Source organism: Gopherus flavomarginatus, chromosome 4, assembly GCF_025201925.1.
Source record: "Gopherus flavomarginatus isolate rGopFla2 chromosome 4, rGopFla2.mat.asm, whole genome shotgun sequence".
In the NCBI taxonomy this organism is placed as follows: Eukaryota; Metazoa; Chordata; order Testudines; family Testudinidae; genus Gopherus; species Gopherus flavomarginatus.
In genome coordinates this window covers 86,010,097-86,025,693 of record NC_066620.1, presented here as the reverse complement: position 1 = coordinate 86,025,693, position 15,597 = coordinate 86,010,097, and the positions used below count along the sequence as shown (strand labels likewise).

The 15,597-nt window shown below is 44.3% G+C and overlaps 1 protein-coding gene across 5 annotated transcripts in view; it reads left to right on the top strand.

Annotated features, from left to right (window-relative positions):
• TTC13 (tetratricopeptide repeat domain 13) overlaps positions 1-12,142 on the top strand; it is an 81,013-nt gene extending 68,871 nt beyond the window's left edge. For all 5 annotated transcript variants that reach the window (XM_050949047.1, XM_050949045.1, XM_050949044.1 and 2 more), the window contains 2 exons: positions 8,644-8,723; positions 11,443-12,142. In XM_050949047.1, coding sequence (XP_050805004.1) covers positions 8,644-8,723; positions 11,443-11,566 — 204 coding nt within the window. In that variant the 3' untranslated portion in view covers positions 11,567-12,142. The remainder of the gene's footprint in view (positions 1-8,643; positions 8,724-11,442) is intronic.
• Positions 12,143-15,597: the final 3,455 nt, after the last annotated feature.

Below are 15,597 nucleotides of genomic sequence, written 5' to 3'. Positions count from 1 at the left end.
AAAGTGAAGTTCTGGTCTGAAAAGTGACTATGGAAAAATGATACCACCTCACCCATCAGATATGTTCCTTTTGTGTAGTTAGTCATAGCTGCTGACTTCACTGACAAAAATAAACTGCTTCTTTGAGTATTATCTCTGTGGGGGCCACACTTCAGGTGCACATGCATCTCAAGACTGGGACCTCAATCTGGTTCTTAGTTACAGTAGAACCTCAGCGTTACGAACTCCTCAGGAATGGAGGTTGTTCGCAACTCTGAACAAAACATTATGGTGGTTCTTTCAAAAGTTTATAACTGAACTTAATACAGCTTTGAAACTTTACAATGCAGAAGAAAAACGCTGCTTTTAACCATCTTAATTTAAATGAAACAAGCACAGAAACAGTTTCCTTACCTTGTCAAATCTTTTTTTTAACTTTCCCTTTTTTTAGTAGTTTACATTTAACACAGTACTGTACTTGCTTCTTTTTGGGAGGAGGGGGTGCCTCTGCTGCTGCCTTATTGCATACTTCTGGTTCCAAATGAGGTGTGTGGCTGACTGGTCAGTTCGCAACCCTGAGATTCTATTGTACCTTATGAAACATCAATTTGAACCTATAACAGCCTGTTCTCTGTTCCATTTATCTATGTCCTGGTCTACACTACGAGTTTAGATCGAATTTAGCAGTGTTAGATCGATTTAACCCTGCACCCATCCACGCGACGAAGTTGTTATTTTCTACTTAAAGAGCTGTTAAAATCGATTGTGGTACTCCTACCCCGACAAGGGGATTAGCACTGAAATCGACCTTGCCAGGTCGAATTTGGGGTAGTGTGGTTGCAATTCGACGGTATTGGCCTCCGAGAGCTATCCCAGAGTGCTCCATTGTGACCGCTCTGGACAGCACTCTCAACTCCGATGCACTGGCCAGGTAGACAGGAAAAGCCCCGCAAACTTTTGAATCTCATTTCCTGTTTGGCCAGCGTGGTGATCTGCAGGTGAGTGCAGATCTCATCAGCAGAGGTGACCATGATGGAGTCCCAGAATTGCAAAAGAGCTCCAGCATGGACCAAACAGGAGGTACGGGATCTGATCACTGTATGGGGAGAAGAATCCGTGCTATCAGAACTCTGTTCCAAAAGACGAAATGCCCAAACATTTGAAAAAATCTCAAAGGGTATGAAGGACAGAGGCTATAACAAGGACCTGCAGCGATGCCACATGAAACTTAAGGAGCTGAGGCAAGCCTACCAAAAAACCAGAGAGGCAAAGTGACGCTCTGGGTCAGAGCCCCAGACATGCCACTTCTATGATGAGTTGCATGCCATTCTAAGTGGTGCAGCTACCACTACCCCACCCCTGTGCTTTGACTCTATCAATGGAGTAGCACGCAACAGGGAAGTGGGTTTGGGACAAGGAAGATAGCACACAGCAAGGAAGCAGAGAAACCATTTTCCCTGACAGCAAGGAACTGTTTCTCACCGTGGACCTTGAGTCGGGTACTCCCCAAACCCACCCATGGCTGCCTCCTAGACCCACCAGGCGGAGAAGGGACCTCTGGTGAGTGTACTTTGTAAATATTATACATGGTTTAAAAGCAAGCGTGTTTAATGGTTAATTTGCCCTAGCATTTGCAGCCAGTACAGCTACTGGAAAAGTCTGTTCACATGTCTGGGGATGGAGCGAAAATCTTCCAGGAACATATCCATAAAGTTCTCCTGGATGTACTCCCAAAGCCTTTGCAAAAGGTTTCTGGGGAGGACAGCCTTATTCTGTCCTCGATGGTAGGACAGCCTTATTCTGTCCTCCATGGTAGGACATTTTACCATGCCAGGCCAGTAGCACGTAGTCTGGAATCATTGCATAACAATGGCAGCATATGGTCCTGGTGTTTGCTGGCATTCAAACAGCATCTGTTCTTTATCTCTGTGTTATCCTCAGGAGAATATCATTCCTGGACACCTGGTTGAAATAGAGTGATTTTATTAAGGGGACATTCAGAGGTGCCTGTTCCTGCTGTGGCTGAGCAGAAATGTTCCTTGCTGTTAGCCATGCGGTGGGGGAAAACAATCATCCCAGAGATTTGGGGGGGTGTGTGTGTGTGGGGGGGGACAGTTAGGTTTGTGCTGCACATTAACCCAAAACCCGCAGCCCCTCCTCCTTTTAAATGGCCAACCCAACAGCTGCTTAGTATGGGAAATGAGGGCACTACTGTTTGAAACCATTCCCACATGTTATGAAGGTTAAAGAAGCCAAAAGACTGTGTCTTCCCATGGCTGCCTGCAAGCCAAATTCTGTTGCCCGGCCCAGCGTGAAAGATGTCTCGCACCAAACCAGCATACCCTCAGTAAGAGGCAAAATGCAACCTTGTATGAAGAGCACATGCGCTGTGTAATATTAACAGCAAGGTTTACTGTGAAAGAGTCTACCCATTGTTCTCTAAAATGTGTCTTTTTAACTACCATTCTCCCTTTTTTCCTCCACCAGCTGCTCACATGATCTTCTCCTTCCCAGAGTATGGCGAAGATTAGAAGGCGAAAAAAACACACTCATGATTAAATGTTCTCTGAGCTCATGCAGTCCTCCCACACTGAAAGAGCCCAGCAGAATGCATGGTGACAGATAGTGTCAGAGTCCAGGAAAGAACAATATGAATGCGAGGACAGGTGGTGGGCTGAAGATAATAAGTGGTGGGCTAAAGATGATAGGTGGCGTGAGCTTGGTGACAGAAGGCAAGAGGCAATGCTGAGGCTACTGGAGGAACAAACTGATACGCTCTGGCGTATGGTTGAGGTTCAGGAAAGGCAGCTTGAGCACAGACTGCCACTACAGCCCCTGTGTAACCAACCACCCTCCTCCCCAAGTTCCATAGCCTCCTCACCCAGACGTCCAAGAACGTGGTGGGGAGGCCTCCGGGCACCCAACCATTCCACCCCAGAGGACTGTCCAAGCAACAGAAAGCTGGCATTCAATAAGTTTTAAAGTGCAGTGTGGCCTTGTCCTTCCCTCCTCCCACACCCCTCCAAGGCTACCTTGGCAGTTATCCCCCTATTTGTGTGATGAATGAATTAATAAAGAATGCATGAATGTGAAACAACAATGACTTTATTGCCTCTGCAAGCAGTGATCAAAGCGGGGAGGAAGGGTGGCTATCTTACAGGAAAGTAGAGTGAACCAAGGCAGGGGAGAGGGGATTCATCAAAGAGAAACAAACAGAACTTTCACACCGTAGCCTGGCCAGTTGTGAAACTGGTTTTAAAAACTTCTCTGATGTGCATTGTGCCCTCCTGTACTCTGCTAACCGTCATGGTGTCTGGCTACACGTAATCAGCTGCCAGGTGATTTGCCTCAACCTCCCACCCCACCATAAACGTCTCCCCCTTACTCTCACAGATATTGTGGAGCGCAGAGCAAGTGGTAATAACAATGGGAATATTGGTTTCGCTGAGGTCTATCTGAGTCAATAAACTGCGCCAGCACACTTTTAAACGTCCAAATGCACATTCTACCACCATTCTGCACTTGCTCAGTCTATAGCCTGGACAGTAGTCAGGAGCTGTTCGACTGCCTGTGTATGGCTTCATGAGCCATGGCATTAAGGGGTAGGCTGGATCCCCAAGGATAACTATAGGCATTTCAACATCCCTAACGGTTATGTTCTGGTATCGGAAGAAAGTCGCTTGCTGCAGATTTTGAAACAGACCAGAGTTCCTGAAGACGTGAGCATCATATACCTTTCCTGGCCATCCCACGCTGATGTTGGTGAAACGTCTCTTGTGATCCACCAGTGCTTGCAGCACCATTGAAAAGAACCCCTTTCGGTTTATGTACTCTTTGGCTTGGTGCTCCGGTGTCAAGATAGGGATATGGGTTCCATCTATCACCCCACTCCAGTTAGGGAATCTCATTGCAGCAAAGCCATCCACTATGACCTGCACATTTCCCAGAGTCAGTACCCTTGATATCAACAGCTCTTTGATGGCTACTTGCATCACAGCAGCCCCCACAGTAGATTTGCCCATTCCAAATTGATGTCCAATTGACTGGTAGCTGTCTGGCGCAGCAAGCTTCCACAGGGCTATCGCCACTTGCTTGTGAACTGTGAGGGCTGCTCTCATCTTGGTATTCTTGCGCTTCAGGGCAGAGGAAAACAAGTCGCAAAGTTCCATGAAAGTGCCCTTACGCATGCGAGAGTTTCGCAACCATTGGGAATCATCCCATACCTGCAACACTGTGCAGTCCCACCAGTCTGTGCTTGTTTCCCGGGCACAGAATCGGCGTTCCATGGCATGAACCTACCCCATTGACACCATGATGTCCACATTGCCAGGGCTGTACTTTGAGAGAAGTCTGTGTCCATGTCCTCATCACACTTGTCACTGCGCTGCCATTGCCTCCTCGCCTGGTTTTGCTTTTGCAGGTTCTGGTTCTGCATATACTGCAGGATAATGTGTGTGGTATTTACAGTGCTCATAATTGTGGCAGTGATCTGAGCAGGCTCCATGCTTGCCGTGCTATGGCGTCTGCGCTGAAAAAAGGAGCAAAACGATTGTCTGCTGTTGCTCTGACAGAGGGAGGGGCGACTGACATGTCTTACAGTGTTGGTTTACAGGGTTGTCACACAGAATGGCCCCCTCAAGGATTGAATTCACAACCCTGGGTTTAGCAGGCCAGTGCTATCGGGGTGGATATCTGGATGTGTATCACTTGTTATGAGACCGCAGAGTTTCATCCTGTTCAAAGGATGAAAGCACATTCTACCAGGTCACAAGCAACATCCACTGCTTTGCTTAAGAACATACCAGTGTCTGAGATGTGTAGGGCTGCTGCATGGGTTTTTGTACGTACGTTTTTGAAGCTCTACTCTTTAATCCATGCCATCAGATCCAATGCAGCTCTGGCTGCTGCAGTACTATCTTCAGTTCTGGACTCCATTCCAAAGCTCACTCCTCCCTCTGGAAAAACTGCTCAGAAGTCACCTGAAGTGGAGCACTCAGACGTTACTCAAAGCAGAGGAAGAAGTTACTCACCTTGTGCCGTAACTGCAGTTTTTTGAGAGAGCTATCTCTATAGGTGCTCCACTACCTGCTCTTCCTTCAGCTCTGCTTTGGATTGTTCTATGTGGATACACTTGTGTGGAGAAGGAACTGAGGGTGATTTGCCCGCGCATCCCTACATTGCCTCAGTGTCCAGCACGAGGAGGCTTTTAGGGCGTGTGTGCAGGCTGAAGGGGCACTGCTAGTGTACGAATCTCTCATCAAGGACTTGAGAGGTGCATGTGCAGTGGAAGTTGAGCACCCACAGGGAGACACATCTTGGACAAACTGCAATTACCGCACAAGATGAGTAAACTCTCTTTTTTACTGTTAACACTGCAGAACCAATTCAGCTAAGGGAGAATGAGCTGAATTCTATTCCTCCTTATGTCTCACCAACAGAATTGTTGACTAAGCTCCAATGAGTTATAAAACCGTTGAAGAAAATTATATTATACAGGTGTAACTGATAACCAAGTTTGACTTGCAATACCTTTTACTGGTGATGAGGCATGAAAAAGGAAGTACAGAACCTAGCTTCTCTGTTCACTGTTGATGAGTTTAGAAGGCTGATAGCAAGAAAAAATTGAGCTAATTCAATACTGAAAATTGACAATGAGCAGAGAACAAATAAGAATGGCCAGTATCCTGTCTTCTTACCGTGGCCAGTGCCTGATGCTTCAGAGGGAGTGAAAAGAATAGGGGAATTTTGAGTAATCCATATCTTTTCATCCAGTCCCAGCTTTTTGCAGTTTCGGGACATCTGGACCAAAGGGGTTGCATCCCTGACAATCTTTTGAACCCACGATTATACCTGTGGCCTTCATGATGTGCCATGGCAGTGAGTTCCAAAGGTTGATTTTGCGCTGTGTGGAGAAGTACTTCTTTATGTTTTCCTTTTAAACCTACTGCCTATTAATTTCACTGAGCAACCCCTAATTCTTATGTTTGTGAATGGATAAATAACACTTTCTCCACACCACTCATGTTTTTATAGACCTGTCGTATCCCCTCTTAGTCGTCTCTCTTTCTCACACTGAAAGGTCCCAGTCTTTTTAATCTCTCGTAATATGGAAGCTGTTCCATATCACTTCTCTACACTTTTTCCAATTCTAATATATCCTTTTTGAGATGGGTGAACAGAATTGCACACAGTATTCAAGGTGTGGGCTTACCGTGGGTTTATATATTGGCATATTTTCTGTTATCTATTTGTCACGGAGTCACCGGGCGATGCTCTGGAACTGCTCCCCACCAAGCCAGTCAGGACTTTGGGGAGCCTCCTCTCCCTTGGAGCAGACTTGTTCAGGGCAAGAAGCTCACACAGCTTCACCTCCTGGGTCTCTCCTTGGAGCATTTAGCATCCTCTGCCCCTCCGTGCGCTTCCCACAGCGAGTCCACCCCAGCGGGGTCCTGGGGAAGCCACCGGGTTCTGCACCCCCACTTTGCAGTCAGACGTGACTCTCAGCCAGCCAGTAAAACAGAGGTTTATTCGATGACAGGAACAGGGTCTAAAACAGAGCTTGTAGATACAGCGAACCGGACCCCTCGGCTGGGTCCATTCTGGGGGGCAGTGAGCCAGACCCCCAGGTCTGCCCTCCACCCTTGACCCCAGCCAGCTCCAGACTAACAACCCCTCCCAGCCCCTCCTCTCTCCTCAGCCCCTTTCCCAGGCCAGGAGGTCACCTGATCCCTTTGTCTCCAACACCTTCAGCTGGCACCTTTGCAGAGGAGGGGCCCAGGCCATCAGTTGCTAGGAGACAGAGTGTCAGGCATTTAGGTGCACTGGCCCTTTGCTCTGCCAGATACTTAAGAACTGCCATGGGGACACTGAGGCACCAACACAGTATTCAGAGAAAACATTAAGAACTTTCCCAGTTCGTCACACTATTGCTTTCCTAATGGTTCATAACATCGTTAGCTGTTTTGATTGCTGCCTCACATTGAACAGATGTCAGAAAATTATCCACAATAACTCCAAGATCTTTCTGGAGTGGTAACAGCTATTTTAGACCCCATCATTTTGTATGTGTAGTTGGAATTAGGTTGTCAGGTTTGCATTTCTTTACACTTATCAATGCTGAATTTCATCTGCCATTTTGTCACCCAGTTTACTGAGATCTCTTTGTAACTTTTGCAGTCAGCTTTGGACTTAACTATCTCGAGTGACTTTGCATTGTCTTTATATTTTGCCACTTCACTGCTCAATCCTCTTTTCCAGATCGTTTATGAATATATTGAACAGGTAGGTCCCCAGTACAATTCTTGGGGGACCTTGCTATTTACCTATCGCCACTGTGAAAACGGACCATTTATACTTTGTTTCCTATCTTTTACTTATCCATGAGAGGACCTTCCCTCTTGTCCCTAACTGCTTAGTTTGCTAAAGAGCCTTTGGTGAGGGATCTTGTCAAAGGCTTTCTGATAATCCAAGTACACTGTATCAGCTGGATCACCCTTGTCCACATGCTTGACACCCTCAAAGAACTCTAATAGAACCTCACTGCCACTTCTAGTCACTTCAAAGTGAAATACACTTTGAACTTTCCATGTCCAGCAGCAAGTCTTTCTCAGTGGAGGGCCAATTACTAATCTGTTCTCTTCAGCAATCCACCAGAGCATGAATTTGGTAAGCTTCAGGGCGGAGTGCAAAATATATTTTTCTGACTAGTTTTTTGATTGACTTTTATGAGATGAAATAGGGCAGTGGTGGACAACCTGCGGCCCATGGGCCGCACGCCACCTATCTGAGTAATCCGCTGGTGGGCCGCGAGACAGTTTGTTTACATTGACCGTCCACAGGCACAGCCACCTGCAGCTTCCAGTGGCTGCGGTTCACCATTGCTGGACAATGAGAGCTGTGGGAAATGGCGTGTGCCACAGAGACGTGCTGGCTTCCACTTCCTGCAGCTCCCTTTGGCCAGGAACGGTGAACCATGGTCACTGGGAGCTGTGGGCTGCCGTGCCTGTGGATGGTCAATGTAAACAAACTGTCTTGCAGCCTGCCAGCGGATTACCCTGATGGGCTGCGTGCGGCCCACAGGTTCCCCACCACTGAAATAGGGTATTGCACTTTCACTGGCTTTTACTGATGTGAAGCTGCTCAGGTGTTTTGGCTGTGTTTAGTAGTGTACATGTCAGAATTACAAAAAAAAACCACGCTCAAATCATACTTGTTACTAATGCTAAGCTGGAGTTCAGAAATACAGAATAGGAAGAATTAGATTAATGCAAAATGCTAGAAAAGCCCAATATTATCCCAGATTTCTGGCATTACTGATTTTTTTCAGTAGACCATCAACTAATACTACAGAACAAACATCCAGCCTTCCAATTTGTATTTATTAATGGGGAATACAATCTATTTTAAAACCACCCTTGATTTCATAATTTTATGGCATTTAATCACCAGTGTCCATTAATTCTGATTAAGACATAAGAAGATATGCTAGATTCCACTGCAAAAGGATGAGAACGTTGGTTCCAACCCAGGTGCTTATCTAATTCCACAGGTTTAGTTTTTCTTCACTGTGCATTCTCGTGGATGTGCTAACAGTAAGTTAGCATTTTTTGAAATGCTGTATTTTCTTACTCCTTTGTAATTATTTGTTGATATGTTTTGTTTCAGTTGGTTGATTTTGAAGCCATGACAGCACCTGGTTCTGAAGCTTTTAGCAAAATAGCCAGAAGCTGGATGAATCTCCAAAGGTAAATGTATTGTCAAAGAAAAAAATTCAAAACTATTAAATGCAAACTTAAACAAAATGTATGTGTATGTAAAACAAATATGACCTGTGATAGTCCTTAGTAAACCATAAATGTTAAGATGATCATGCTTCCTGTGAGCCAGTTTATTGTACTACAGCCTGTCATGGTAAAATTCACTCTAGTGTAAAGGGCATGCACAAGGCTATATGTACCAATGAAAATTCACTTAATGTCTATGCTACAGGTTAATGTGGTACATATAGCCTTGCGTAGACCCTCTGTATTGTGGTGAATTTCACCATTGGTCCCCAGCAGGATATTATAATTTAGTCTGTGTTAAATGGTTTAAACTGTAACTCAATACAGATTTTTTTAAAAAATTGCTATCACTAAATACTCTATACCACTTGTGCATAGGAAAATTAGTGACTTTCAGTATTAAGCTTAAATAAGTCATGGGCCTGCCCAGCAGTCTAGGGGTAGTACAGTAACTCCTCACTTAACGTTGTAGTTATGTTCCTGAAAAATGCGACTTTAAGTGAAACGATGTTAAGCAAATCCAATTTCCCCATAAGAATGAATGTAAATGCGGGGGGTTAGGTTCCAGGGAAGTTTCTTTTTGCCGTACAGTACAGTACAATAGGTGGGAGGTGCCCCTGCCTTACCCCACACAGGCACAGCCCACTGGCACTGAAGACAATGAAGCAGGCAAGGAGGCTGAAGATGCTGTAAGCTGGGAGAAGCACGTTGTGCAGCAGCAACAGTAGCTTCCCCTACACTGCAAGCACCAGGGGCAGAGGGGCTTAACCCTCGGACCATCCACTCCGCCCCTTTACTCCACACACCGCATCCTCGCTCCGCCTTCCTCCCTCCCCTGCCTCCTGCCCACAGCAATCAGCTGGCTTGAGGCATTCAGGAGGGAGTGGGGGAGGAGCGAGGACACAGTGCGCAGGCTCCCTCCCTTGCCTCCTAAACGCTGCAAGCCAGCTGATTACTGCAGGCAGGAGGCAGGGGAGGGACAGGGGGAGTGCACTGCGTCCTCCCCACTCCCTCTTGTCCTTGGCAATCAGCTGGCTTGCGATGTTCAGGGGGTAGGAGGGAGAGGGAAGGAGCGAGGACTTGTCGCACAGCCTTCCCCCTCCTTCCCCTGCCTCCTGCCTGCAGCAATCAGCTGGTTTGCGGCATTCGGGAGGCAGAGGAAGGAGGGAGAGCCTGTACGCCGAGTCCTCGCTCCTCCCCCCTCCCTCCTGAACACCGCAAGCCAGCTGATTGCCATGGGCAGGAGGCAGGGGGAGGAGGGACAAGGCACTGATCCGTGGGATCAGGCAGCAAGGAGGCATAGGGGAGCTGATGTGGTGGCTGCCAGCTGTGGACAAAGCAAGCAGCCAAATGACGTTATAGCGAAGCATTGCACGACTTTAAATGGAGCAAGATTGAAACAATGTTAAGTGAGAGGGAGTTACTGTGTAAGGTGTTGAAGCACACAAAGAGATAAGAATTTGAGTTTGGTGGCACCAGGAGGAAAAGTGAGTCACTATTGAGCCATCCGACTTTGGCTAATTCACGTGGTGCTGGAGGGATCCACATCTAGCTCATTTCCTGGAGGTTCTCAGCAATACCAGGCCTCTGAGGGCATTTATGGAGGAGAAGTTAAAAAGGGTTAAAAATGTGAATGTTTTTAGTGCAGAATGAAATCTAGTATTTTAAAACTACTCTTTGGTGCACACACACACTAGACTATATTTATGTATCCAGACATATTTACAATAGAGTAAACATGTTCATTCCTTGTAAACAGGTGCTCACATCACAAAACTGTCACAAACTTGGCACTAATTGTCCCTTTGTGGTCATTCTCAATACAAAAGCAAAATTTTGAATGGGCTGGAGACTGAAATAGGTTCCTAAACATTCCTAAAGGTCCCCCCTATAAGTCAGGATTAAGGCACTTGGTGGGATAGCTTAAGGAAATCCTGTACTGCTGCTCTATGCTGTACCTCTTCTGTTGATAGTTTAACTTAATTATCTATGGTTGTCAGTCTGCTAACTTTCACTAGAACTATATTCTATTTAAATGAATGAAAGCATAAACATTCAGGTACATTACTTTGAATCTGAGACCAATTGCATTTTCAGATAATAAATTTACTTGTAAGTCAAACACATTAAATTTCCTCTATATGAAGGAAAGGAACACGTTAAATATTACTACACTGATGCAACATTGAAGCAGACCATTTTTTTAATTGAATCCACACAAACTTTGACTTTATCATCTTAATACTCATGATGTGCAAACTGTAAATGTTCATTTTGCAATTTTTACTCGCACACTTTTAATGAATTATTAAAGTATTAAAACAAGTGCTGACACCGCCCTCACTATGAAGAGTAATGAAATGATATATCTGAATGAAATCAACTTCTCCCAATTTGTGGTTAGCAGTTTGGAGTGGTTATTTTACAAAATGAATAATGGTTGTTAGAGAAGTAAATCTTAGTTTATCCTAATTATTGCCATCCCAGAAGGCTCCTTTATATAGTGATTGCCTCATTCTCCATGCTGAGGCTACTTGCTGAGGTGTGAGTCATGGTGAGCAAAAGATTTGAGCAACAAACTCCTGACCAAGATTAGGCTCTAAATCAGGACAGACTGAAACTTTGTCCTAGAAGTACACTTTTAAATTCTATTTCAGTTTAATTTTGTTCTCTTTTTCAGTATTTCTCCTTCTTACAAGAGTCTCCCATCAGTATCAGAGACTTTTCCAACGTTAAGAACAATGACCGAGGTGCTAAATGCAGATTCTTCTCGTTGTCTTAAAAAAACTATAGTTGCTGTATAATTTATACAAATAAAGGGCCAAGACCTCTTGTTTTGTAAATTATTTTTGAAAAGGAAAAATTCTGAAGAAACTGGGTCCTTTGTTACTTTTGATACAATTTTTGATAAATGTAATGTTTGAACCATTTTCTTTACCTTAGGGCTCTCAACAAACAGGAAAATCTTGGGATGAATGTTTTCATGCCTAATTTAATGCCACTGCCTTCCTAATAGCAAATTTATTTCAGTGACCAAACCTAAAGGTGATATGATATAATTGAATAGGAACTATTTCGAACCTGCTGCAGATATGGATTTTGTTCTTAAAGAATGTTTTCCTTAATACACTTTGAAAATCTCATATCGCCTCTGTCTCAGTCATATGTCTTCAGGTTCTTCAAAACAAAAAATTTAACTGTGAAAACTTTATGAACCATACTATGTGTGTAATGCATAAATACACACTTTACGTAATGTTGTCCTATGAAGAAGTGTTTCAAATACCTGTTTGACAAATAATGTCAGGAACACTTGTAAAGAAATTGGTTTCAGGTAAACAAACTTTGGAAATAAAAATAAACAAATGGTATGCTTAAAATGAGCCTTTTCTGGTGAGCAAATGACAGACTTATACTGATGGGCTTTGAGTTACTTGCAATTGAGGCTGGCACGCTGCTGTTGGGTTTCTTGATGTGGAGGGCACCAATAGGTTGTGAATGTACTGGGAGAGCCACCTAAAATGCTGCTTAGGCTGGTTTGTCAGATGGTGGCAGGGAGGGACAGCATCCTGCGGAAACTCAGAGCTAGTAGGGTAGCCCATCAGGCTGGCCTGGCTCAACTCAGGCAGTGAGGGTGACACCACAGTGAGGGTGACACCACAGTATTTCATAGAAAGAGGTGGATTTTATTTCAGGCAGCAACAAAAGTGACCACCATGATTTGCAGGGAGTCCCAGTAAATTGTGGCGTATCTTCAGAATCAGGGAGACCTATGTAGCCTATGCAGATTCAGTCTCCTGAGTGATCTTGGCAGCTTTTGTGAAGTAGGTCGCTTCAGCCACAAAATCTCCAGTAAACTAGGGTGGATTAGATGGTTTATTTCCTCCAATGTGGCCATTTTCTCAATTATTTAATCTGGGCTAGTTTTTTGGTTTTTAATGTTCTCCTGCACCTCAAAAACTGTAAACAGAAAAAAAAAACAAAAAAAAAAAACAACCTACTTCTGTTTCTAGGATCATGACTTTCAGAAGTCTTTTTTCACAATATCACTTTACAAAATTAACTTTGTTGTCACAAGCACTTTGTGGGCACAGTATTCCCTCTGCTAGTCTCCATTAACTATGTTCTTTGTTTTATGTACTCTGAATTTTCCAGAGCTCAGGGTTATGTGGGCAACTGCAAGGCTGTCCCCTAATAAGAGAAAGTGTGAGAAATATCTGAGGGAGCAACTTCTTTGCAAGGAGTGTAAAAATAACATACCTGCAGCCATTTGAAGCTTGAATGTGACAGGTGCAGAGAGATCATTTAGCAGCAGAGCGCAGGCAATCCCCAACACCCTGATTATCAGACACTGCCCAGAAGAAAATAGCTACACGTCTTTATGTAACCTTTTCTGCTCCAGGCACTGAGTGCTGCAGCTCCCTGATGAACTCTAGTGACTCAAGATACACATCCTATTGCCGCAAGAAGTGGCTTTTTGAATTTGAGGATGTACATGAGGAATAAATAATGTCCCCCTAAAGAAAGTGGCAAAGAACTGGGAATGCCCATGTCTGTGACTGAAAGGAGGGGCCTCTGAGAATAGAATTGGTGGTGCAGTGGAGTTAGGATAGAGAGGGGAGTTTAAAAAATACACCCCCGAAGAGGATTTAAGTATTAAACAATACTGTGTCACCAGTAGACTATATTACAGAGTGACTGCCTTCACTCCATACTTAAGATTGCATGTGAGTTTCCATTACAAGCTCAGTATTCCCCTATCCCTAAAATTCAGTCATACCGCTCTCAAATCAGTAGGTTACGTCTGGGGCTGTGACAGAAACTTTCAACAAAGTTTAAAGTTACCTGAACAGGAGGGTTTCCTAATTTGACATCCTAAAGATAGTGTATGGGAGAGTTTAGTTTTCTAAAAAAGTCAGTATAGCAAAGAACAGAAAATGAGAGAAATCAAAACTTAGTTTATGGGGCTCCCCAAGCAGATCTAAAGCAGAGGTTGTCAACCAGGGGTATGTGTACTCCTGGGGGTACCAGAGGTCTTTCAGGGGGTATTCAACTCATCTAGATCAATGTTTCTCAACCTGGGGGTTGTAACACTCGGGGATCATGGGATGAGTTTAGGGGGTTGCAAGTACAAGGCCAGCATTGGGGTGGCAAGCATGGCAATTGCCCAGGGCACCATACAACAAGGGGCCCTGTGAAGCTATGTTACATGCTTCAGCTCTGGGCAGTGGGGCTTCAGACAAGGCTCACAAGTGAAAAACAGGCTCAGATATCACATTGAAATCTAAGTATGATATTTATATTCCAGTTGATTTATTTTATAATTATATGGTAAAAATGAGAAAGTAAGCAATTTATCAGTAATACACTTTTTGGTATTTTTATGTCTGATTTTGTAAGCAAGTAGTGTTTAAATGAGGTGAAACTTGGGGTACACAAGACAAATCAGATTCCTGAAAGGGATACAGTAGTCTGGAAAGATTGAGAACCACTGATTTAGAGACTACACTAAATTTTTTGTGGATTTACAACCAAATTTCAATAGTTAACTAGGATCATTGCCACCTTAAAAAAGGACATCATTTCATAGCTGGAGATATAAACTTTCACTTGTATAAAAAGCATCTCTTGCCCATTACTTTGGGGGTAGAGAGACCTCAGTGTAACCTCAAAAATGGGTGTGGTTGGAGCCCCTGTTCACTTTGAACATTATAGTTCATAGTGCACACCAAAGCTACCTGAGAAGGGTAGTGAAAACACCCATCTCTTTCCACTTATCTCTTACTGCTCCCATGCATTACTGAAACAAATCATACTTTGTTCCACATTAGCTACCCCCTTGTGTAATGCAAGTGAGGTTCACATATTTTTTTTTTCCATTATGCACTTGTAACTCCCACTTAATGGTAATGGAGCTGCAAGTGCAGCAAGAGTGGTCCTTTGGAGAGAAGAGATAATTGAAGATAGGATTAAATTTTAAAGATGATTGAATCTTGGTATATTATTGGTATACATGCACTCACCAGATGACCTGTTTAATATCTTTTGGGTGACTAAATCCAGACAGAGCTTGAAGACCTCATATGCAAACAGACCCAGGGCTGCAAGAATAGTCAGTCACATTTGACTGGAAAGTGCTGTGACTTCCCCCAACCAAGAGTTATACCAGTAACAGTGGTTCAGCAGGAAGTATATGGATTATTCTTTTCATCTCCTTTCCCAATTATTTTTGTTTTTCCTCCTGCAATGCTGCAGAAATGGACAGACATTGCCCAAAGGTCAGAAAAGCAGAGTTATGAGCAGGGGTCTGGGTACAGGAAGTTCTTCTTCGAGTGCTTGCTCATATTGATTCCAATTAGGTGTGCACCCGCCGCATGCACGTTCGCCGGAAGATTTTTACCCTAGCAACACTCCGTGGGTTGACTGGGTGCCCCCTGGAGTGGCGCCGCTATGGCGTCGGATATATACCCCTGCCGACCCAACCGCCCCTCAGTTCCTTCTTACCGCCCGTGTTGGTCATTGGAACAGTGGAGTGTGGTTTTACTGATCTCCACCTCCCTAGCTACTTGTAGTTCTCTAGTTATTTTTGTGTATATAGTCCAAAGTTATATAGTTATAGTTAATTTTTATCGTTCATAGTTAGTTATAGTTAAGAGGGGTTCGGGGATTAGCCCCTTCCCCGCACCCGGTGCCGGGGCCTATCGGGTTTCAAACCGTGCTCAGCCTGTCACAAGCTAATGTTGACAGGAGATCCACATGACTCCTGTCTTAAGTGCCTCGGGGAATCTCACCTGGCAGATAAGTGTCGCATTTACAAGGCTTTTAAGCCGAGAAC